Below are 22,697 nucleotides of genomic sequence, written 5' to 3'. Positions count from 1 at the left end.
AAACCCCAACTCCTCTGTAAAGCAAACACTTTGATTTAACGAGGGAAAAATCTGAATCAGACGATTTACAAACGCAAGAAGAGCCACAGCCTCAGCTGAAGGAATGCCAAGCAGGACAATGGAAGGGGACAAATGGAGAGAGGAGAAGAAGAATGAAAGCACAAGGCTGACTGACAGGGTGAACAAGCTGAGCGCCAACTGGATATGGAGGATTTTGGCAAAGTCCAACGTCTGTGCCGTTTCTAAGGAAACAGCAGTGCGTCTAAGTTCGCTGAGCAGGAGCTGAACTATTTGGAGGTTTCTTGACGCACTGAAAAGGAACGAACGGTGAAAACGCAAAAACAGGTTTGTTGTTTCACTTCACCTTTCATAAATACTCCTTTGCAAATTTGTCACCAAGGATGGCTTCGATTAAGGTTTTGTGACTTTGTCTATTTTTAGATTACAAGAAATCTGTAAATGATTGAATTTCTAATAACACTACCACTGATTTATGTAATTGCACTGTTACACATTTGCCACACTTGATTGCCAGAAATCTCAAAAACCTTTTCGTGAATAGTTTCAAGTAGGAACTCTTTTTTCAGCTAAACTAATACACTGCCAGGTGGAAGTGGCATGCAAATAGCTACCATAACGGTTCAGCTGAGTGGGACACCGTTAATGCTTACATCCTGTCACGGTGCTATAAGCAGACACCTCGTGTCACTGGTAGTTGCATGCATCTTTCTGCACCTCCTTTTTGGTATTAAGGAAACAGTCTTTCAATATGAATCTGGTTTGTGGATGTCTTTTTAGCATTGCAATCATGATTTCTGCAAAAGAGATATTTAGCAAATGTACTTTTTTACCACAAAACCTCTGTTTCCATCATATTTAAGAGGTGCCACGAATCTCCATAGCTGATACTTCCAAGCCAGGATAACTCAGAGCAAAACAATAGGTAAATAAAAAACACTACAAACAAAAGAGAAAAATTGGTGCTTGTTTAATTTTTGGAGTGGACCGTCCCTCGAAATGTTTAGGTTCACGTTTTTTTTGTATATATCTTCAAACAATATTCAATCAACGATATTACTCAACGCACACTATGTCCAGGAGCAATCATCAGTGCAGACACAAACTGTTGAACTGAAGTGATTGTATGACATAAAACTTTTGTATGTTTGTCCAGTGTGGTACAGTAGGAGGTGCAGGATGGGAGTGGATGATTAGAAGGAGGCGTAACCTGATAGATTATTGTGTGTCCAACAACTTGCTTCCAGGCTGTTGACAGTGTGAATAATACATGACTGTATTTTAAGTGCATGTATCTTTATTGTGTGTGTCTGTGTTTGTCTTAGTTATAGTCTGTACAAATGTGACAGAGTTGTTAACTGGAAACATACAAGCTGCCAAAATGAATGTATGAAAACGTGTATGAGTTTTAGTTTTTTTAAGAATTGAGTTTGACACCGGCAGTTCTTGTACTGCAGGTGAAATTAACTTAGTGGGAATAAGCTGACCCAATGGAGGATCACATGACCTCGTCAGACTCAGCAGGTACCGGATGCACTTCAGTTGCCATGGTAAAGGACTCTGTAGGAGCTGATGTGGACCTGCGTGTGCTGTGTGATCGAGTGGAGGACTTGGAGCAGAGAGCGGTTTCAGCCATCCAGCCTGAGAGCTACCTGAGGAACAGGTGAGAGACTGGGTGAGAGGGGATCCAGTGACACACACATCTGCTACTGTACGCTCACTTTTGGCCAACATAATATCACGTATCACACACACCTGACTGCACTGCATGCAAGCTTGAGAGTGCACCTCTGAAAACTACTCACTGCATCTACTGCCATGTTAGGAGATAAAACTGAATCAATTTTTTTTTAATCAGAGACAGTTTAACGTTTAAAAGCTCATTTATATGATATTATACGGTGTTAAGATGATGTAATGCGATCTTGTTTTGCTATTTGATAAGGATCAGAGAGTTGGAGACGTCAGAGAGGAGCCTCCTGCTGGAGCTATATCAGCTAGCGTCTGCCTCTCAGTTCCCCAACATGCATCACTCCCAGAGGCTGGACCAGAGACTCCACATGCTCAGGGAGGAGGTCAGGACCATGGTGAGTGCTGTCTGAGAGATTCAGTGGGTCACTGATGTAGAAAATATAAAATACATTTACAGCTTTGAATATGCAAGTTTTAGAAGATGGGAGTAATATGTACTTCAGATATGAATGAGAGGCTTGTGCAGTTTACTGGGATGGATAAAATAATATCAGATTTTACCTATAAAAATAATGAATTCCCATTAAATGCAAAGTTTTAAAGGCTGGATTGTTAATAGTTTAACACTTTTACTGTTATAATATATTTTGCAAGTAGCACACTTTATATACTTTATACATACCTTGAGTAGTCACATAAATTCACTTACAGGCCATTTTTATGCATTTATTTGGCCAAAACAGATACATACTACATGACTCAGCCACTGTTATATACTGGGTTTTTTTTTACCTACACATTCAAAAGAGTCAAAAAAGTGTAGAGGTTATTGTCTTAGGTCCCAAGATTCATTCATTTTGTCTATACCAAACATTTGCACTGAATTTGGAAAAAGAGCATTCAAATTTGCAGCTCCTATTAGACGGTTACTATCACTAAGGTATTCATTTTTATTGACACTGAAGTTTATCATTTTTGGTTGCGTCTGTGTTTTATTTCTATTGCCTGTCTGGTGTATGAAGTGTATGATTGTACTGCTCTCTTTTGTGGCCAGGACATTCTTGTAAACGAGATTTCTATTCTTTTCCTGGTCAAATAAAGGTTAAATTAAAAAAGCAACAACAACAACATGCTAGTGTGATAGTGAGCATAGAGTTTTTTTATCATCTTTGTTGAGATTACATATCTTTTAGGTATCTTTAAGAAGTTTGAATGATGGAAACTTATTTAAAGTAGTTAGTTTGCCACTGTACAGTAAAACAAATACAGCTGATGATATATGTCTTATAGATATCATATACAGCTAAGACTGTTACTACTACAAATACTAGCACACAAACTAGGCTTGTAGAACATGTTATCAAGCAAGATTCTGTTCTCTGTCTCTCTCAGACTCAGGAGAAGGAGCGAGAGGAGCGAGTGTGGAGGGAGCGACTGCAACGTTGTCAGAGGCAACTGAAGGCCAAAGAGGGAGAGATGAGTCGACAGGCCCAGTATTTTGAAAACTTTAAAACCCAACTCCAACACAAGCTCAGCCTGGCCTGGGAGAGAGAGCAGAGCCTGCAGAATCGCATCTACACTTTAGAAAAGCAGCTACTTGACATGACTGTGAGTGCCGCCACTGGTATGACAACTATCAGAGCAGTCCGAATCACTGGTGGTACTGTGCAGTGCTTGGAAGAACAAGACAGACTATCTTCCATGAGGGGAGAGGGCGAAGGAGAAGAGGAGACCAAGGAAGAGAGGCGAAAGAAATGGCAGCCAAGTGTTGGAACTGAGAGAGAAGAAAGGCGAAAGGGCGATGAGGGAAAAGCAGAGAACAGCATAGGAGGAGGAAGAAACAGTGACACAAAACAGTCCTCAAATGAGGCAAGGTTACAAGGATTCATTGTCAGCCTGCAGGAGGATCTCAGAGTACTGCTGGAGAGAGAGGAGGAGAGGATGACTGAGAGGAAGAGACTAATGGAGCAGCTCCAGGAGGCCCAGGAGAGCAACCACTTCCTCAGCTGCAGCGTGGATGAGATGAAGTCAGAGATCCATCAGCTGAAACTATCTGAGAACTCGCTATTGGAGGAGCTTGAACACCTGAGAGAGGAGAACCTAAGACTGCAGCAGGTCCTCAGGGATTCGGCTAACCACATACCAAGCCAATCATCCGCATGCCTGAGTCCTGAGACCAGCACACCCAACTCCAGTCTGGCTGTTAATTCTGGGACTGCCAACATTTTCTCATATTCCACTGCCACGGGACAGCCATCAGTGGCTTGCTCAGGAGAGGTTTGTAGGATCCAATTAATATTCCATCCATCCATCCATCCATTTGCTTCCGCTTCTCCTTTTCAGGGTCGCGGGGGACGCTGGAGCCTATCCCAGCTGTCATAGGGCGGGAGGCGGGGTACTATTAATATTAATATTTAATATTATTAATATTATATGAATGTTTTATCTATCTATCTATCTATCTATCTATCTATCTATCTATCTATCTATCTATCTATCTATCTATCTATCTATCTATCTATAATATACTACTATAATAATAACTTAATTAGGTAGTCTGACTGTGCTCTCTGAAAATAAAGCTTGATTACAGCAGGAGAAGTTCCATATTTCAAGTTCCTTTAAAGTTTTAAGTACAAAGTACAATAAGAGAGTCCTCCCGAGTATTTACTTCTGGGACATCAGGAGTTCAGGACACTACTGATATCTAAATATCAGAACATATACGACTTACTGATGCCGGTTTGGAGACAAACTGCTGTTTTTAATGTATTCACTTATTATCACCTATTTGTGAACTTAGGCTACCAGTGTTAATTGTTAATTAATTAAAATGTTTTGCAGTGTGAAAATTATCAGTATTTCCCATAGTTGAAGGAAGCATAGGAACTTTACAATTCTTTGTTATAAGAATTGTTGTTATTCTATCGACTTTGTCAAATATTTTAAAATTGTGATTTTTGTGCAGGTGCAGCCTTATTCATCAGAGGTTCCACTTGTTCACCACCAGGCGACAGCAGAGAGCACACAGAGCAGCACAGAGCATTATTCCTCAGCAGTTAAATCAAAAATGCCAACTAAAAGTCATCCTGTAAACCTGTTTCACTACGGGTCTGAATCCAGTGCCAACTTCAAGTCACTTTCCTTGACTACAGAATCAATAGATGAGTTTAAACTTGGAAGCTGGTGCTCTGAAGGGAACTTAAACGTAGAAGAGAGCCCCAGTGAGGAATCTGATGCCCTGAGGGAAGCTTACAGGAGCTTGGGGCTAGATAGAGATCTTAAAGCTCTTCAGGAGCAACGTGACAACCTGAAGGTTGCTCTGCAGCACACACAGAGTCAGCTAAAGGAGATAGCTGAGGAAAATGCTCAACTGAAGTTACAACTCAGGAAGCAAGCAGAGGAACTAGAGGCAGAGACTGAGCAGAGGTCTTCAGCAGAAAAGGTATTTTACACGTAGTTTAGTAGTCTTATCATTTTTATTTTCCACCAAAGACATCCAGTATATCACTGATCAAACTCTGTATCTCTGTACAGATTAACACACCCTCTACTTATGGTGGGAATGATCAACCCAGGTCATCTCCTACCCAAGATGGCAACATTCTTGCTCTTGCCCAGGATGATCTTATCCAAAGCCTGAATCAGGAAAACGGGGCATTGGCAGAGAGGATCCAGGAGCTTTTGGCTCACATTGAGCGCAAAGAGGATGACATCACAAAGCAGCAAACCCAACTGATGGAGCGTATCTCCCAGCTAGAAGAGGATCAGGTCAGGCTGGAGCAGGAGAACCGGGAACAGGGGTGTTTGATCTCAGAACTCACCAAGAAGACTGAGGATGATCTGAACACCATCATGGATCTGCAGCAGAAGTTAGTCCAAGGAGAAGAAGCTTCACATTTGATGTTCAATCAAGAAACTGACTCTACGAAAACAGGATCAGTATCTGGTAGTCAGCATAATAATCTCTGTGATTTACTAAAAAGCAGCTCACAAAAAAATCATCTTCATCTTGATTCACAAAAAGATGAAGCAGCCCAGCTGACCAATTCAGTCCAGAACCTCAAAACAGACCAAGAAGAATTGACTAAATCCATAAATTCACTCAGAGAGCAGCAAAGAGAAGTAGCTCTGTCAGTCCAAGTACAGACAGAAGAGAAACAGCAATTAACTCGGACAGTATGGGGACTGAAGGAGGAAAAAGACCACATCTCTAAAGCTCTGGCTGACCTTAAACAAGAGAAAGAGCAGCTGAGCAGGGCAGTCTGTGGGCTGAGAGATGAAAGAGAACACTTTAAAAGGTCCATAAACGGCCAAAAAGAGGAGAAAGAGCAGCTAACCAAGTCTTTATCTGCACTTGAAAGAGATAAAGGGGCAATATTAGAATTTCTCTCAAGTGGAAAAGAAGAGCGAGAGGAAATAATGAAGTCACTGCAGAGTTTACAGACAGAAAGAGACCAGTTAAGCCAGACAGTGCTGTATCTGAAACAAGAGAGAGACAAACTAACCGATTCTCTTAAGTGTCTGAAGGAAAAGAGAGACCAGGAGCAAATATCTCACAGTTTAAAGGAAGAACACGACAGGTTGATGAAGTCAGTAAGCAGCTTGGAGGAAGAAAAAAGAAGAACTGAATATTCAGTCCGTTGTTTGAAACAAGCAGAAGAGCAGATAATGCAGGTAATTCAAGACCTTAGGGAGGAAAGAGACAGCCTACAAGGTCTCAGCATCCAAAAACAAACAGAGGAGAGGAATCAAAAGCAGCAGATGTTGAACTCAAGCAGCGCTGGTTTGACGAAGAAGAGTGAGATTCCTGCTGAGACTGCAGATTATGCTACACAAAGATGCCAGACTAATAACCATGGTGGAAACTTAATACAGGTATTGAGAATGGAGTGCATTTGTGCATGATGTCAGGGCCTGTTGTGTCAGTTTACAGAATATCCTTTCAGTATCATGGCATGATTTTTGAGGCATCAAATTTTTTGATTTATAGCAGGAAGAAAATGATCTGATGAGAGAGATTGAAACTTTGGGAGCAGAGCTAAAGAAGTCACAGGAGGAAATGGACAAGAGCCGTGCAGAGGTGGGTTTAAGCGAGTTTGTTATTAGTTTAGAAAAATTGTATTATGCAGATTTTTTCATCCTTCTTGTCATCATATTATTTTCTTAGAGAGCCATAATATATGTTTCAAAACCACACTTTCCTCATTTTGTATATATCTTCAGATCAAGAGGCTTCAGGGTGAACTGCGTCATTCAGAAACGAGGAGGGAGGAGGTGGAGAGAAAGGCGAGCCAAGCAGCTGAAAACGCGATGAAGCTCACAGATGTTGAAAATCAGATGGAAGAAATCAAGAAGGAAAATTACAACCTCACAACCCAGGTATTCAACTAGATTTACAGATACAGTCAAAATGATACCAGCCCCTAAATCTGCAACATGTTCTACATGTTAAAAAAGTGCAAAACTTATATAATTAGTGTAAGAAGATTTGATTTTCGAACATAACTGGTTGAGTCTCCAAGGACATTTCAAGATTGGTTGACTGGATTGTTGGAAAACGTATTGATCACAGGGCTTTAATTTTACGCGCTTCAATAGAAAAACAAAATACCAGTAACAGTGAAGTTTACCAGTTCCTGCAGCCACGAAGCATCTCCACAACAGGAGCGGCTTACTTTATACTTCTTAAAACAGGCACACTGGACTTAATTTTTAAGAAATAGAGTTTAATCACACCATAAAGAAAACCCCCCAGAGCTTTAAAGTCCTATTTACATTTTGTCTTGCACATTCGAGTCGACTTTTATGTTCTTTTTGGTTTAGATTGGAGTGTGCTGAAGTTTCCAAAGTTTACACCTTTGCCTTTCAAGTCTACTCATTTATAGTCTTTGATGATACTTTTATTCTCGCCTCCTTCTAGCCCTTCTTCTAAGTCCTTCACAGAAATAGTCGTTTTTCTCACCTGCTGTTTTCAAACATCCCTTCAAAGAAAAGCTGTTCTTTCTTTTGCACCTTTTTCCAAGTGTGTGTCTTTGCCTCGAACTCTGTCCCTCCTCTTTGTTACTCATCTTAAACCCACACATGCAACAATTATATTTGCTTCACAGTTGAATCAAATATAGTTGTATTAGAGTTCCCAGAAGCTTAATTGGGTTTCACCACCAATTGGTGAAATGATTAAAAAGCAGAGTTCAGGTACTGCAGGTGTTGAATAATTTAGACGTGGCTGTACTACATGAAAATCCATCAAGAATTTTAATCATTCAGTGTGTTTTTTGTCTCTGAGGCCTTTCAGCTAATTTTGTACACAAAGTTTAAGCGTTAGACCTAAAGAGCAGCTGTCTCTGCAGGTGAAGGAGCTGCAGAACAAACTGACAGGCCTGCTCCGGGAGAAGACTGACATGCTGTCACTCAAGGCTCAAACAGAGGAGCGATATAACATCCTCACAGCTCAGCTCAAAGCCAAGGTAAGAATGCCAAAATGCCTTTGTTATTTGGATTCTTATACATCATAAAATACTTCTAAGTGGCCGTATGTGTTGAACAAATTAGCGTTAAACTTAAATCATTATCATGATGCTGATATGTTGTACTAGACTGTAATACACTGACACATTCTAATTCTTGGCTGGAGACAGTTTTACTCATAAGTCGTCTGTGTGTGTGTTGATGTGATGTGTGTGTGTAAAACCCCACAGACTGTTGCTCTAGAGGAGCTGAACTCGGAGTATATAGCTCTGAAAAGAGGACAAGGCAGCAGGGATGACGTTAATACTGTTCTTGTCTCACTCAGGGCACGTTACAATGACATCAGAGCTAAGGTGGGTCAGCTGTAGTTTTGCATCTAAGTTTAAGTAATAAACTGTTCTCTCTTTATACTTAATGAACAATTGTCATGTTTAAAATTTTACTTATTTGTAGTATGATGCGCTGCTGAAAAGGAAAAGCCAGACAGACTTGGATATACCACCTTTAAAGGTGAGGAAATAAAGACTAGATTTATGTTCAGGTTCTGCTCAACAGATTTTAGTGGTTCGTTCTGACTGTCAGGTATTTTGTCCAATAACAGGCCAAGCTGTCTTGCCTAGTGGTGAAGTGTCAGGAGAGGAACAGCTTATTAGATCAGATGATGAAGATCTTGCAGAGACAAGGCTGTATGAACCCCTACCTCACACAGCAGGTCGAGCATCTGCTCAGCGATGCCGCTCTGCAGGAGTACACTGCAGCATTCACATTGGAAAATAACACAAAGACCTGGGATTACGCTAGTGGGTTTACTCCTGAATTTAGTTCAAAATATAAAAGCTGCACCAGTAAATTCATAACTGATCGGACCTGCCCGGTTGTATCCACCTCTGTAAAAAAGCATCAACAAACTGGAGTCACACCTGAAGCTGGAGTAGAGGGCAGAGGGAAAGAAATTTCCATAGTTTCCACCGAATCTTCAGGAAATCATCAAGACTGCGGTAGTGAATTCACACCTGTACTCACAGGATCACTAAAGAAAGACGCCAACTCATCTGTGCCATCCTCACCAGTGCAAGAGCAAGCCACCGTCCAGGCGTCAGCGTCACCTGCTCTTCCACCAAATGAGCGAGAAATCACTGATACAGTGCCGGTGAGGCAATGCAAATAAATATAATTAATAAAAGCTTATTTTAAAACCTTAATTTGTAATATTTTTTATAAAAAAATAACATAGCCTCAGTTCCAGATTTCTGTGTTATGTTATTTATTGTATGTTTTCTGCCAGGCCTGCATTTATTCTCACTTCACTGCTTTACAGAAAAGTGTGTCTGTCTTATGTTTTTACAGTGAAAGATAATTTTTATAGAGCAAAAACTCTCTGAAATATTCTTTGTTAGGGAACGCTAACATGACCTCAGTGTGCCAGTGCTTAAATTATCAAACAAAGACTGTACTTTACATTAGAAATTGTAGACTCAGTGAAAGTCTAAGACAGTCTATTCTCGATCCAGGCACAGCTGTCTCCTTCTGCCGGTGGACCGCCCCAAGCAGCCAGTCAACCAGAGAAATTAGTGTTTCATCATCCGGAGATAAAGAAAGAGAAGTCCTCCCTCTGTGCCACCAGTGTGACTGGATACTTGTTGAGTCCTACCATTCCCTCCTCTGTCTCCTTTGCCAGTCCAAAGAGGAGGTTGAGTAGTCCTGAGAAGATCCTTAACCTCCACGAACAGCTACAGAAGACCCTGAGGAGCAGCTTTGAGGTACACTTAGGAGTTTTCTAACATAGAGTAACAAAAATATAGGTTAGTGCTGAATTATACGGAAAGGTTGATATAGATTTTTGCTTTTTTCTGATATGAAATAAAAGCCACTCTAATCTACAATTTGTCCTTTGAAGTTTCACTGACTTAGAAGTTATTTCCACGTAAAGTAAGGTAGGTCAAATCCAATCAGATCTTATATATCTAATGAATTCTAATATCTGTCTCCATCCCAAGGCTCCAAAGAGCAGAGGAAGGGGACAGGACCCCAGGAGGAGTCCATCACTGTCAGCTCCTGCAGACCTGAACAAAGCCTCTCAGACTAAGACGCTGAGCTTGAGTTTCAATAACGCGCAGATCAACTCTCTCACAGTCACCACAGCTATGAGCCAAGCTCCACACACTCCAGTAGTAACAACTAAACCAGTTGCCCCTAACAAGTCACCAACACTTTTTGAAGCAGTTGCATCTAGATCAGTTAATGCAACCTTCAGTCCCAGCATCTTTACTAACCATCACCTTAAAGGGGACACATCTGCTCTTTCTAGCTCTTCTAACTTTACTTTTTTCACCCCGGCTGCAAATAATGTCAAATCCATTTTAAGTAATGGCACTAATGAAACATTATCCTCAAAAATTACAAAGAAAATCACTGCAATCCCTGATGTATCCTATGCCGCGCATAAAGCTTCTCTACAGAGGGTTGCTACTTTTGACTCTGCTGTTACTAATCCAAAAGCCACTTCCTCAGATCCAACTGCCTCTCAAATATCAACTGCCCCTGAAGTTACAACTTTCAACATGACTTCTAAAATGGATGGTGCTATCCCTGAAGTTTCTCAGTCCAGTCAGCTGTCTCACTGCTCTCCTGAGAGATCGAACAAGTTTGCCACAACATTCACCGCTCGTTTAGGAAAAAGACCAAAGCCAGGTACTGTTCATACCACTTGGTTTAGTAAACTAATAGTAAATTCTGGATATATTAAGTCCTGCTATCTGTGTTTGTTTTGGTGTGGTTTAGTAATAACTAGGGAATAATAAAAGCAGCAGAGAGCATAACTGTACTTGACTTTTCTGTGTCCAATCCCCTCCAGAAGCTCCAGCCGAGGTTCGTTCCATTGAAGTCATCAAAACAGTGGGTCAGAGCAACCTTATGATTGGCTGGGAGAGACCACCACTCGATGAGCTGGGATGCAGTAATGGCACGTTTGTGTATGGCTACAGGGTAGGTAAACAATACATAGGATTATCTTCGTTTGTATGTGTTTTTCTTGTACTCATTATGTCTTGTTATCTCTCAGGTGTATGTTGATGGGGACTTTCACAAATCTGTCATGAGCTCAGCATGCACCAAGGTATCCACAGCTGTACAAAATCCATCCTGTCATGATAAATAAGTAAATCAAAGTATGAATGAAAGCAGGGCACACAAAGTAAGTCTTGTTTCTGTCTGTGCAGTGTATTCTTGAAAATATCGACCTGAGTGTCCCTGTCCACATCAGTGTGCAGACACTGGGATCTAATGGACTTAGTTCAGATAGTGTACACACTGTGTTTCGGACCTCAGTTAGAACTGAGCCACAGTGAAGCCACAGTGAAGCCACAGTGAAGCCACAGAGATGCTCAGATCAGCAGGTTGGTCCAAAGATTATTATACCAGTTTTCACCAGGTTTGAATATTAATATGTATATTATTATATTTTTTTGAATCTCTGTAGAAATACTGCAGATTCCCAGTGAGTTTGTGCCATTAGTGATTGTTTTATGCACTATAGCTGCATTTGTAACATAATTATGTACACTGCTAAAAAAAAAATGAAAGCAAATCACTTTGAAAACACACTAGATCCTAATGATCTGGACCACGTCTGGTGTTCTACTGGATGCTGGTCAGGTGAGCATGGGAAAGTCAGTGGTATCAGTTCCTTCATCCTCTAGGAGCTGCTCATATACTTCCACCACATGAGACATGATTGTGCACCAGGGGAACCCAGGACTGACTGCACAAGCGTAGGATATGACAATAGGTCCAAAGATTTCATCCTGATATGGAATCGCAGTCAGGATGCTGTTGCTTAGCCTTTAGATGTGTGTGCGTCCCTCCCCAGATATGGCTCCCCAGACCATCACTGACCACAGCTTAATGCAATACTCAAAAACAGTCAGAAAAGATGAGGGAAAAACGTCAGTGACCTCAACCTATAAAACCATTCCTGTTTTGGATGCTGTCTCATTGTTGTGCCTCTAGTGCACCAGCTGAAACTGATTAACAGCCCCACTGCTACTTAACTGACTAGAAGTTTAATTTGACTTGATGATACACTCTAATAAAAAAGTGTTCCTTTAATTTTTTTTTGAGCAGTATATACATATTTTCATTTTATCGTGTTACAGCGTTCACATTTGAAGAACAACAAAATTCAATTAAAAGTATTTTCTCCTGTGTCCTGCGTGTTGCCGCAATATACCACTAAAAAGACTGTACTGTGATAATCTAATTTCTTTCTGTCCTGCGTGTCCTGTGTGTGTGTGTGTGTCTGTCCTTCAGCACAGAAACATCTATATCTGCAGGCCTCTGAGGGAGCGCCCTCACCTCCGCCTCGACTGAGACACAGTCACACTGCTGGATAACCGCTCCACGTCAGGCTCAGGTCAACCAATCAGAAAAAACTCCTCTCACACGGTTATTGCCAGCCTATGATCATGCGGTGACCTGTGGTCGGCCACTAAACCTCGAAATGATGAACTAAAGATGTCATACAAAATACTGTGTAAGATCCTTGCCTCGGCTCTCAGAGTTAATGTGCATGTAAAAGCAGGTCGATCCTCATTGGAGGACCTTTCTGTTTTACAGTCTCATCTGCTGGACTTCTTAAACGAGCGAGACGTTGTGCTTGCCGGTCCACACGATTGCCAGTTTTCTCATGAAAAACTGCTAAGTGCAAATGTTTATGAAGCCAAGCTGAATCATACTGTAAAACGCTGCCTGTGACACCAACATGTACTAACACTGGTCAAACAAGACATAAAAATGACAAAGGGATGTCTGCTTCTGCTGCACTTTTACACTGTGTTAAACACAGGGAGATAATGTGTCACACTGCTTGTCATATTACTGTCTCTGTGGACTGTGGACCTGAGCAGCTGCCTAAAGGGACGTGAAGTATTTGAAAAGCCTTTTTGACAGCAACACACACTGTAAAATGTGCTGACACAACCTTGTACACAAAGTTCACAGTACTTGATTTTTACACACGAAGCCAAATATTTGAAAAGATGTTTCACTCCAAAGACTTCTCTGTTTCCTTCTCCTCATAGGTCTACAGGACTTCTTTAATCACAGACGGCAGATGTTGTTTAAGTTTGAAAAATTTGCACACAATCAGTATTGAAATCTAGAAGAAGAAATTTTAAAGAAGAGATTATCACTGATATTTTTTTGTAGAGATTATAAAAAAATATGCCAATATACCACACACTGTATGTCTTTTTGTATGAGTGACACTTTCATACCTAATAGATGTCATGTTTGCACGCTTGCATTATTTTATTTTTTTTAAATTATAACACGCTATGTTCTTTTTACTATTAACTGTATGTACGGGTGCAGAGTGATCATGGTGCAGCAAAGGTATTTTTCTATCAGTAATTGATAATATTGTTTTCCCATTGATTCCTTACAGCTGTGCAGAGAATAAATGTTTATATGCAGTCTATCTTTACTCTCTGTCTGTCTGTGCATGTGCAGTTTTGGTTTTAGAATTCAAAAGGTATGACACATCTCTGAATTAAGCAATTTCCAGTTTCTCTGTGGTAAATTGAAGTCTTTAACGCTCCCTTAGTGGCTGGCAGTTAAATTAAATAAGCCATTAAAAAACCTACTGGATTAATACAAGAGATATTTTGGAGCTATGTGATTATTCCAGAACAGCAAGCTTCACTGATCGGGTGTGCAGTAATCTTTCCACGCAGTCAACACTAGATGGCAGGCACTGAAACCATCATTGTGTTGGCTAAGGTGCTCTTACTCTGTGATTGTGTGTATAAATCTGACACCTTTCACCAGAGGTTTAATGGAGTGGATGATGCTGATGTGCACACAGAGAAAGGCTGAAGTTGCCTGACACATCTCACCGCTTTCCTTGTTCATTACAATCCAGGCACAACACCAAAAAGCGAAGAAGCATTTAGGGGCAGCAAGGTGCCAAATATTCACCTGCTGTAGTCGGCAGATTTGGAAGCTCCTCTGAGAATGTCATCGCTCATGCTCAGCAGAAATAGTGCTAGGTGAAGGGAGGTGGGGGGACTGTGTCTTTGTTTGCACTGAGTGAATGGAGCAGTGACTTAAAAAACATTTCTACCTAGGGTAAGTTTAAAACTTGTGTTTTTATATTTATTTCACATTTTAGGTCATACTTCTTTTTATTAATTTCACACACTCATTTTTAATTTCCCGTTTGTAAGGGGTTTGGGAAATGGGTCTATCCTTACTTTGAGGTAAATCACATAATTTGAGGCCCAGTAGAGTTTTTTGGGGCAGACTATGATCAGCTGGCTTTCATTGTTGATTAAGCCAACTGCATTTTATATCATCCTCATCCAGTGTAATACTAGAAACCAAAGAGCATATTTAACTTACAGTCTTTAAGTTATAGTCTTTAACCTAACAATACAGCAAGCATGGACAACACAGTCTGCTCCGTGCCAGTCTAAATTAGTACAACACTGAAATACTTTTCCATAATACTGCAAGCTATTCCTGCACTAATAAAACCTTTGAATAACTCGATATCATTCACTGAAGAAGGCATTTCTAGACATTGTTGAATGTTCTTCTCCATGTACTCCAGCTTCCTCCCAAAGACGTGCTTTTTAGATTAACTGGTGCTTTTGAATTGGCTGTAGGTGTGAATGGTTGTCTGTTTCTCGCAGTTAGCCCTGTAATTGAATGTTGACCTGTCCAGAGAGTCCTTCCACCCACCCTGAATTAAATAAGCAGTTAGGAAGATGAATGGAAAGCACATTTTAGGAATTTCTTGAAATGTGATAACCTTGTTGAGGCAATTTTCAGTTTTCTATAAGAAGTAGGAATGTTAGTTACAGACCTAAATGTTTTAGATATTGATGTTTCGTATGAAACCTAATTATTTTTAACTGCTTATCAAACTTGGGAGGGTGTGGATGGTTTTGGGGGGTGGTTGCTTCCTGCCCAAGCTATCACAGAGTGCAGGGCCAGGTACACAGGTGTGGTGTATGAACAATATAACAATAATGAGTAATTATAGCACAATAAAACTTAGATAATTTGAAAGTGGTGAGTGGAAATGCAATTGGGGCTTGTGTACAGTTTAAGTTTGCAGAACGCAAGAAGGTTTTGTTTCCATGCATAAAAACAGAATTCATATCATTCAGCTGATATCATTTTTCTTCAGAGAATACTAGGGGGCGTATTTTCTGTATTGCATGTTAGTCCCATTGCAGTTGCCTCCTAGATGGCTGGTTTTGACTCAACTCCTAGACAAATGTGGTCTCCTGAAGTCCTGCAGTGCACCAACTAAAGGAGCTTAAATGGAAACTGCATTGCAGATACTTTTACACAACTTGCCTTTAAATTAAAGAAGCTGGGCTAGACCCACAGGGCTGCCCATACCCTCTCCAGGGAGACTCACCTTAATTATTAATATATTCTCCAACATACATGATGCAAAGGCTCAGAGTAGTGGCGTGGGCCTATGGTCGTATTTACGTGAGATCTCTGTTGATCCATTCTTAACGAAGCCCACCTCAGCACTGACTCTTCCCATGGAGGCCAACATGGGGTTTACAGAGATGGAATGGTGGAGAGAGATGGATGAAGAAAGAGGAACTACAGATTAAAAAGTGTGAATGCACAACTTGTCTCAGGGGTGTCAATATCAGAGACAGCTGGGCTCAAGAATATTCTGTAGTGATGCTTAAAGACACATCTGGAGCTTTCTCTGTGTATTTGTGTGTGTATGTGTGTCAGAGTGTGAGAGAGAGAGAGCTCTGCAGGGGATATTTCCTTTTTGCAGGACTGTGTCTGCACATAAGTGTGTCCTAAGCTGTGCATGTGTATGTGCTGTGATCCTGACAAGCAGTTGTCATCAGCAGAATGTCTTGAGGGGGGTTTCTTGGAAATGGAGCCAAAGAAAAGAAAGAGGAGAGGAGGGATGGTGTGTTGAGGTTGTAATTTCACCCAGAGGGGACGTTGTCACTCCATAACTGCCACTGACACCCTGAGTGTCCGGGGCAAAGTGTGGGGTGGTGGTTTGGAGTCGACTTCCAGACCTCCAGGGCAGCATTTGCTGCTCACACCCAAAGACGAGCTCTAAAAGCAGGGTTTCTTCTGTTGCTGTGTCAGGGCAGATGGGTCTTGACGCTTAAGGTTGTTTAGTCGAGTTGCCGTGCGGCAGCAAACATGGATGCGATATCAACCCTGTTAAATGGGTATGCCAATGCAGGCATGTGGGTTGGCAACACTGGAACTTGCATGGATATTGTCATATTATGCAAACACACTTACGTATTCTAAAACTGTCATCACACAAAATCGCACACTGCTAAGAGGTAATTCTTTGCGGACACACGTACGTGGCGTTTTGCATCCCAGTTCTCTTCAGTCATGGGTTGAAAACCCTGCTTTATTTTCTGTTGTGTCTGTTGTTGTTGCCCTATCAGTCCATCTCACAGCCCGGTATATTTAGAGGCAAAGCACTATCAGAGCTTACAGCTGGCCGCCTCTGATTCAATTCTGACAGATCTACAGCGTTCAAAGCAATCTCCTCTCTTTTTGTCTCACTCATTTTTCAGCCCATCTCCACCTCCTCTTGCTGTCTCATCTCCCTCATAGTCCCATGTTTTTCCTCCTTTCTTTTCACTTCACTGCTTCCATCTCTTATATTTCTTCTCTTTCTTTTAGCTTTTTCCATTATGTCATTTGCATACCTGTGGGCACTCTCAGATCTGTTTACTGATTTTCTTTATGCATCTCTATTTCTTCCCAGCTGCTTGCAAACCATTTTCATTTTCTAGTCACATCTTTACCATTTTCTCAAATAAGCAGTATATTACTACCCTGGTGTCTTTTCTTCAGCATTTGGTCCCTTTCTGAGTTCATTTTGAGGTGCTTTATTGCCGCCGTGGATCATGAAACTCTGTCTTCAAGCCAGATTTTTCTCTTCTCGCCTCTCTCTCTACTTCCCTTTCAATTTTCTCCATTTCTTTATCATCCACAGTGCCTATCAGGTATGTTTTCTCTCCTAGGCAAAGAAATGAGAGCTCCATCACTTTGAGTGAATCCATGTTGAAACAAACATCAAACAAGGCAACTTCTAATTTGGGAAGAGACAAGCAATTAGCTGCTATTACATCCTTGAATCTGTGCGCAAAGGCAACCCTAATCTCATTAATCATGAACAATGGGGGCGGTAATAGAGAAGCATGTTTATGCAAATTCTCCAACACAGTAATCTCCTTCATGCTTAATAGCCGAAACAGTGGTGATGCCTGAAAAAACAATCCCCCCACCTCCTCCTCCTTCTCTGCTTAGCCTTTTTACCTGCTTTTATTCCTTCCACCCCTCCTCTTTCTTCCTTCTTTTTCTTTCTCTCTGCTCTCATGTCAGTTTTTCCATCCCACCCTCCACTGCTTTCAGAAAGTGTGAGCCAGAACATTTCGAAACTGAAGATAAGCATCGATCCCAGTCCTCTCAGACCCTTTCAGTTTGATAGCAAATAACCCTGAGATGGTACGGGACATTGAGTTTTACATCCCGCCTCCTGCTAACACCTCCCCTCTTCCATCTCTTGGCAAAGTCCCCAGCTCATTCCACGTCACCTTCATCAATTCTCCCTATTTCTTCTGTTTTTATTCCTTTCATTAGCATTTTTATTGTTTCATTGCTTGCCTTCTCCCCCCATAGGTGTCTGTTTGTATCTATTTCTTCATTTCTCCTCTCTTCACCCCCCCATCCCTTTGCTCTTATTGTTGTTTGTTCAGTATTTTACATTCCAGTCATTGATCCAGTAGCCATACATGATTTGGAGCCAAATATAGCCCAGAAAGACATTACAAGATTATCTCCCTGCCTCCTCTGTCTCTCCCATGTGCTCCTCTTTTTTCCATCTTTTCCTCTCTGTTTTAGTCTTGTCATCTCTCTTGAGTTATGTGCCACATTCAGATAATGACGATGACAATGATAGCGCGATGAAAAGTGTAGTAAGGATGAATCAGGGGCCATGGTAATGGTCAAAAGCATGTGATCCGTAACAATTATTGTTAAGTACAAATGGATCGATTGATTAGCATGCTCACTGTCTGGCTGAAAACCTATTGATGAACTGTGATTGAGGTCAAAGGAATCAATAGAGTAAAAGCTTGTGTAAAGGCTGAGATATAAAACATCAAGATTAAACTTGCTTACATTTTAAATGAGGTGGATTTATATATATATATATATATATATATATATATATACATACACACACACACACATATGTTTTGTTTTTAAATTCAGGAATTTTATTTGCAGAGTATTTTTAGATACTGACGTTACCACTTTTTAGGCAGGTCAGAGTAGGACATCATTTTTTTGACTTTTTGCCAGATACTTCTGTTTCCTCCTCCACTCCGGAGACATTCACAGAAGTTAATTTTGATTCTAAATGGGCTGAAGGTGTAGATGTGAATGGTTTACTGTCTCTCTGCGTCTACTGTGCATCATTTCTCTCAACCCATTTCAGCTGGGATGGGCTTCAAGAAAAAGCATAGACTGGATTGGATGAACGTTGACCTGTGACAGCTCCATGGCAGCTGACAGGCAGAGATTGACTCTATATTAAGTTGTTTATTTGGTTTTTAAATGTGAAATCCACTTAAATTTACACGTAATGAGTAAAAGCAAAAATAATAATAATAAAATATAAAAGACAAAAGATAAATAAATAAATAAATGTTAAACACAGTCAAGTTGAATACCTTTTAAAATCACAGAGTTTTTCTATTTCTAATTTTGGTGATAATATTTATAAATGCTGAATCTGGTGTTTGCAGACAAAGCTCATTTCATCAGCGGACGAAGACCAAGTGCCTTCATGTGTTCTGAGGGTTGTGGGAGGGGTTGAAGGAGGAGTGTGTGTGCATGTTAACATGTGTGTGTGTGCGCGTGTGTTTGCCTACAGAAAGAAGCAGAACAAGCTTAGTGTGTTTGGTCTGCGTGGTGGGGAGCTGTCCATTGTCACCGGTGCTGAAAGTGTATTGCTGCTTCCCCACTTAAAGGGGAACGCATTTGATAAAGAGGAGGAAAAGAAAGAGGAAGAAGAAGGACAGAAAAAGCAACGAAGAGTTCATGAGACTGCTTCATTACTGCAACCCCACAGGCTGTCCGCAGAAGGAAGTTTCATGGAAACTTGGAATGTAAGAGAATCTCTAATAAGCTGTAGTTGTCTTACTCGGACACCAAATTTTACTTCCTCAACACACCTTCTTTCTCTCTCTCTCTTCCTCTCTTCTCTCTCTTTCTCACTCTCACTAAATGCACATCTCACTAATTTGGACACGCACAGAGGTGAGCTGGAGAAGGCAAAGAAAGAGCGGGGGAGGGAAAGCAGAGAAAAACAGAGGGAGATCACCATTCCTCCTTTCCCCTCCAGCTTAGGAAGACGAAAGGCGACGTAGTAAGCCTCTATCTTCTGCTCCTTTTGCCGGTGTTGGATACATATACTAAGAAGAAGTTGTATTGATCTGAGAGTGCTGCTACTGGTGGTGCTGACTTGGACCTGGAAACCCTGTCCTGCTCTGGCCCTGCTCAGCCTGCTGCATCCCGGGTCGCTGTCAGGATGACAGGGTGTGCAAAACGCTGCAAACAAGGTCTTGTCAAGTTTGCTGTGACCCTTCACAAACTGGTCACTGGGACTCTCATCAAAGGTACGTATGTGCTTGAGCCATGGCTATATTCCTAAGTTCTTGAATTTGCACAAGTTGCTTGCTCAGAAAGTGGGTGCTGCAGACAGTGATAGTGTTGCAGGAAAGCCTATTAGCACACAATCAGAAGTGAAAGTTCAGTCCACTTCATTGTTCATCTTCAGCTCGTGCAACTCTTTTCTTCACTCTCCGCGGCATCTACTGTTGTCTGCTATTGACCTCGTTCTGTTCAGTATGTTCTCCACAGGGGGGGGGGGGGACTGAAAAAGACAGAGATGAAGGGAGTAAGCGACTAATAGAGAGGAGAGATAAAGTTGATACAGAACAGAGTGTGTGCGAGTGTGCTCCTGTGATAAATGTGAGTAATAAAAAGCGTCGGTGTGGCAGCGGCGGGGAAAGGAGTTGCACACACATGTCGAGAGGAAACGAAGGGCTTTACTATTGTGATTTATTAGTGGTTAATATGTGTGTATGTGCTTGCATGTTTCTTGTGTCTTCATGTTACTGGCCTGATGTTTTTGTGTGCGCGCGTGTGCAGCATTAAAGCGATCCATTTTACTGCCGAAGCAGGAAAGCAGTGCAGGCAAAAGGCACACAGAGCCGTGCTTCAGAAACTGTTTGCAGCATAGCAGCTGCTTGAAGGCACACGCACAAGCCTCCTCAAATGCACACATACACACAAACACACACACACTTACTGTATAATACTCTTTGAGCCAGCTGAAATTGTTTCTGGTGGGATGGGAAATTTCTAAGAATTCAGTGAAACACATACAGTAGATGCACAATAGGCTTACTCAAATGCATGCACGCACACACTCACAAACATGTCTGTGGATGGCTCAAGCTTTCAGCCACAGTGGGTAGAATTGCCCTCGAGGTCTCACACGCTCATAACGTCATGAAGGAGCTTCTGCTGAGGTTTGGTTGCATAACAAATCAGTCTTTAGAAGACAAACCAAAAGAGCAACCAGCAGCAAACATAAAGTGCTCCCCTGTCATGCTCACAGGAAATAAAATGCACACTTAGCAGAAAGTAATCACAAACATACACAAATGAGCACATATATGTAAAAAAAAAAAAAAAAATACACACGGTCAGTACAACACCCACACAGACAAAAAGGAAATGAGCTGCAGGGAACCAGAGATCTGGCTCTGCAAAATATCAGACACATTGAGGTTCAGGCTCATACGCACACATTGTGTTAACTGAATATGAAAAGAAGATGTGATATGAAGTGGCAGATGAACACTATGAACACTGCAATACTAATTACACCTAGGCTTCGTGCTTGAGCTTTGTTTTTCTGAAATATTTTTTCTTGAGTGCTGGGATCCATTTCAGATCACTTTCACAGTCTGCATCAGAAACTGGATAGTTGTAAACTGGGCGGTTATGAAGCCATTTGGAGAAAAAGGAAAGAGAGTCTAATGTAATGCCGTCTCATTTGGCTCACTGTTTTCCTAATGGTGCTTAATTGTATCTGAAATTCTAATATTTGTTTTCTTTTTAAAGATCAGAATTTTAAATAACTGTATGTGCTGGTGATTTTAGGGTAAACTCCAGAAAACCAATGCACTGCCATTGAGGGACTTTTACTGTGTAGTAATGTCTCCTACAGTTTCTCAACTTATAACTTATAACTTAAGCATCCACAGCTTGTTAGCTCCATGTGCTTATTTTCTCTTTCCTTCTTTAAGAGCAACTAATACTACCAAGAATTACAGCTGTTACCTCTGCACAAGAATGCTCCACTGATCAAAACTCATAAATTCAAAGATCAGATCAGTATTTTACTCTCCCTTAAGAATTATTCGTGATCCGTGAAGTAAAAAATATCATCTACTGAGATATTGATCCAGTCATCCATCCATGCAACCATCTGTCCATCCATAGCAGCAAAGTCCTTTTCTGTTTTTTTTTCTGAGATGCTGATGGTAAAAGGGGACTAGGGTTATTACTTTCTGCAGCCAAGAGGCCTGACAGCATTTTCAACACTTCACTGTAAGTTACAGGCTCTTTTCAGATGACCTTTAAGAGTCAGCATTTTAGGACACTTTAAGAAGACAGTAATAAGCTGCGGGGGACAGAATAGTCTGGTCCTCTCACTGGTAACATGATTTTTATATCAGTTTTTTTTTAAACCAGTAGCAGCATGGCTTTGGAAAGAGAAAATACTTCAAGTGTTTAAATGTATTGAAATGAATTGTAAACACAGGTTTGCTAAGGATTTAGCTCTGTAAAGGCTTTCATAGCAGCACTGACATCTGCTGGTACCTGTGGGAAAATATGAGTTTACGGTGGGGAGAAAATAACATTACATTAAATCGCTAAATTCATGAGTGGTTGTCTTAAGCCATCATCAAATCAGTGACAGCAAACCTCACTAAAGGAATTATGCTTCTGATGTTGCTAATCCCATTTCCCTTTTTGAAATTCATGGCACAAATGTGTTTTGTTATTCTGCAGGAAGACAGGAAAGGGACATTAAGGACTGGGATAAAATAAAATAAAATATATATGCAAATCTGTCCTTTACATCTCAGTAGGACTTTTATGACAGGCAGTGGAGCAGAATTACTTAAAAATTCTCTCTTTTACCATAAAGCTCTCTGACTAAATCAGACTCTGAGCTACACAGCAGCTGAAGTCAGGTTTCTTACTAACTAAATTATAATACCTAAAGCTTTAAGACCTGTAAACATGCTTCTGAAGAACTAAGTTTATCAAAGTCACTTAAGCTCTTTGACACGGCTGACCTTGAAATGGCAAAACATTATGCATGACGTTAAAGACATGAGATACTGCTT

General features: G+C 40.9%; 2 protein-coding genes across 4 annotated transcripts in view; both read left to right on the top strand.

Annotated features, from left to right (window-relative positions):
* Nucleotides 1–211: 211 nt before the first annotated feature.
* On the top strand, nt 212–13,646 carry LOC146677728 (uncharacterized). Of its 2 annotated transcripts, XM_085425437.1 has the most exons (18): nt 212–345; nt 1,476–1,681; nt 1,964–2,105; nt 3,103–3,987; nt 4,679–5,155; nt 5,248–6,588; nt 6,704–6,793; nt 6,937–7,092; nt 8,064–8,180; nt 8,412–8,534; nt 8,635–8,691; nt 8,783–9,331; nt 9,693–9,941; nt 10,179–10,872; nt 11,036–11,166; nt 11,243–11,296; nt 11,400–11,576; nt 12,490–13,646. In XM_085425437.1, exons 2-17 carry the CDS (start codon nt 1,509–1,511, stop codon nt 11,526–11,528), a joined length of 5,367 nt encoding a protein of 1,788 aa, XP_085281563.1. In that variant the 5' UTR covers nt 212–345; nt 1,476–1,508; the 3' UTR covers nt 11,529–11,576; nt 12,490–13,646. The 2 variants fall into 2 exon arrangements, with proteins under 2 accessions (XP_085281563.1, XP_085281572.1); XM_085425446.1 differs by lacking the exon at nt 11,400–11,576.
* Nucleotides 13,647–19,188: 5,542 nt separating this feature from the next.
* The window catches only part of kcnip1a (Kv channel interacting protein 1 a), a 55,166-nt gene continuing 51,657 nt past the window's right edge, over nt 19,189–22,697 (top strand). Inside the window, exons 1-2 of one of the 2 annotated variants that reach the window (XM_085425415.1) lie at nt 19,189–19,376; nt 19,526–19,886. In XM_085425415.1, the coding sequence (XP_085281541.1) occupies nt 19,799–19,886 (88 nt within the window). In that variant the 5' untranslated portion in view covers nt 19,189–19,376; nt 19,526–19,798. Of the gene's footprint in view, nt 19,887–22,697 lie in introns of both variants that reach the window. The other variant, XM_085425406.1, reaches the window with a different exon arrangement.

The sequence above is a fragment of the Rhamphochromis longiceps genome, linkage group LG2 (assembly GCF_057381845.1).
Source record: "Rhamphochromis longiceps isolate RC_006_pf linkage group LG2, R_longiceps_female_GT1.1, whole genome shotgun sequence".
NCBI classification, from domain to species: domain Eukaryota; kingdom Metazoa; phylum Chordata; class Actinopteri; order Cichliformes; family Cichlidae; genus Rhamphochromis; species Rhamphochromis longiceps.
This window is presented reverse-complemented; position numbering and strand designations above follow the sequence as displayed.

What these genes read in the sequence shown, in the direction of transcription:
- LOC146677728 (XM_085425437.1), top strand. Translation starts at nt 1,509, where the DNA reads ATGGAGGATCACATGACCTCGTCAGACTCAGCAGGTACCGGATGCACT. An exon ending in TGGACAAGAGCCGTGCAGAG is followed by an intron (nt 6,794 to 6,936) that starts GTGGGTTTAAGC and finishes ATATATCTTCAG; the next exon opens with ATCAAGAGGCTTCAGGGTGA. An exon ending in CAGCTCAGCTCAAAGCCAAG is followed by an intron (nt 8,181 to 8,411) that starts GTAAGAATGCCA and finishes AAAACCCCACAG; the next exon opens with ACTGTTGCTCTAGAGGAGCT.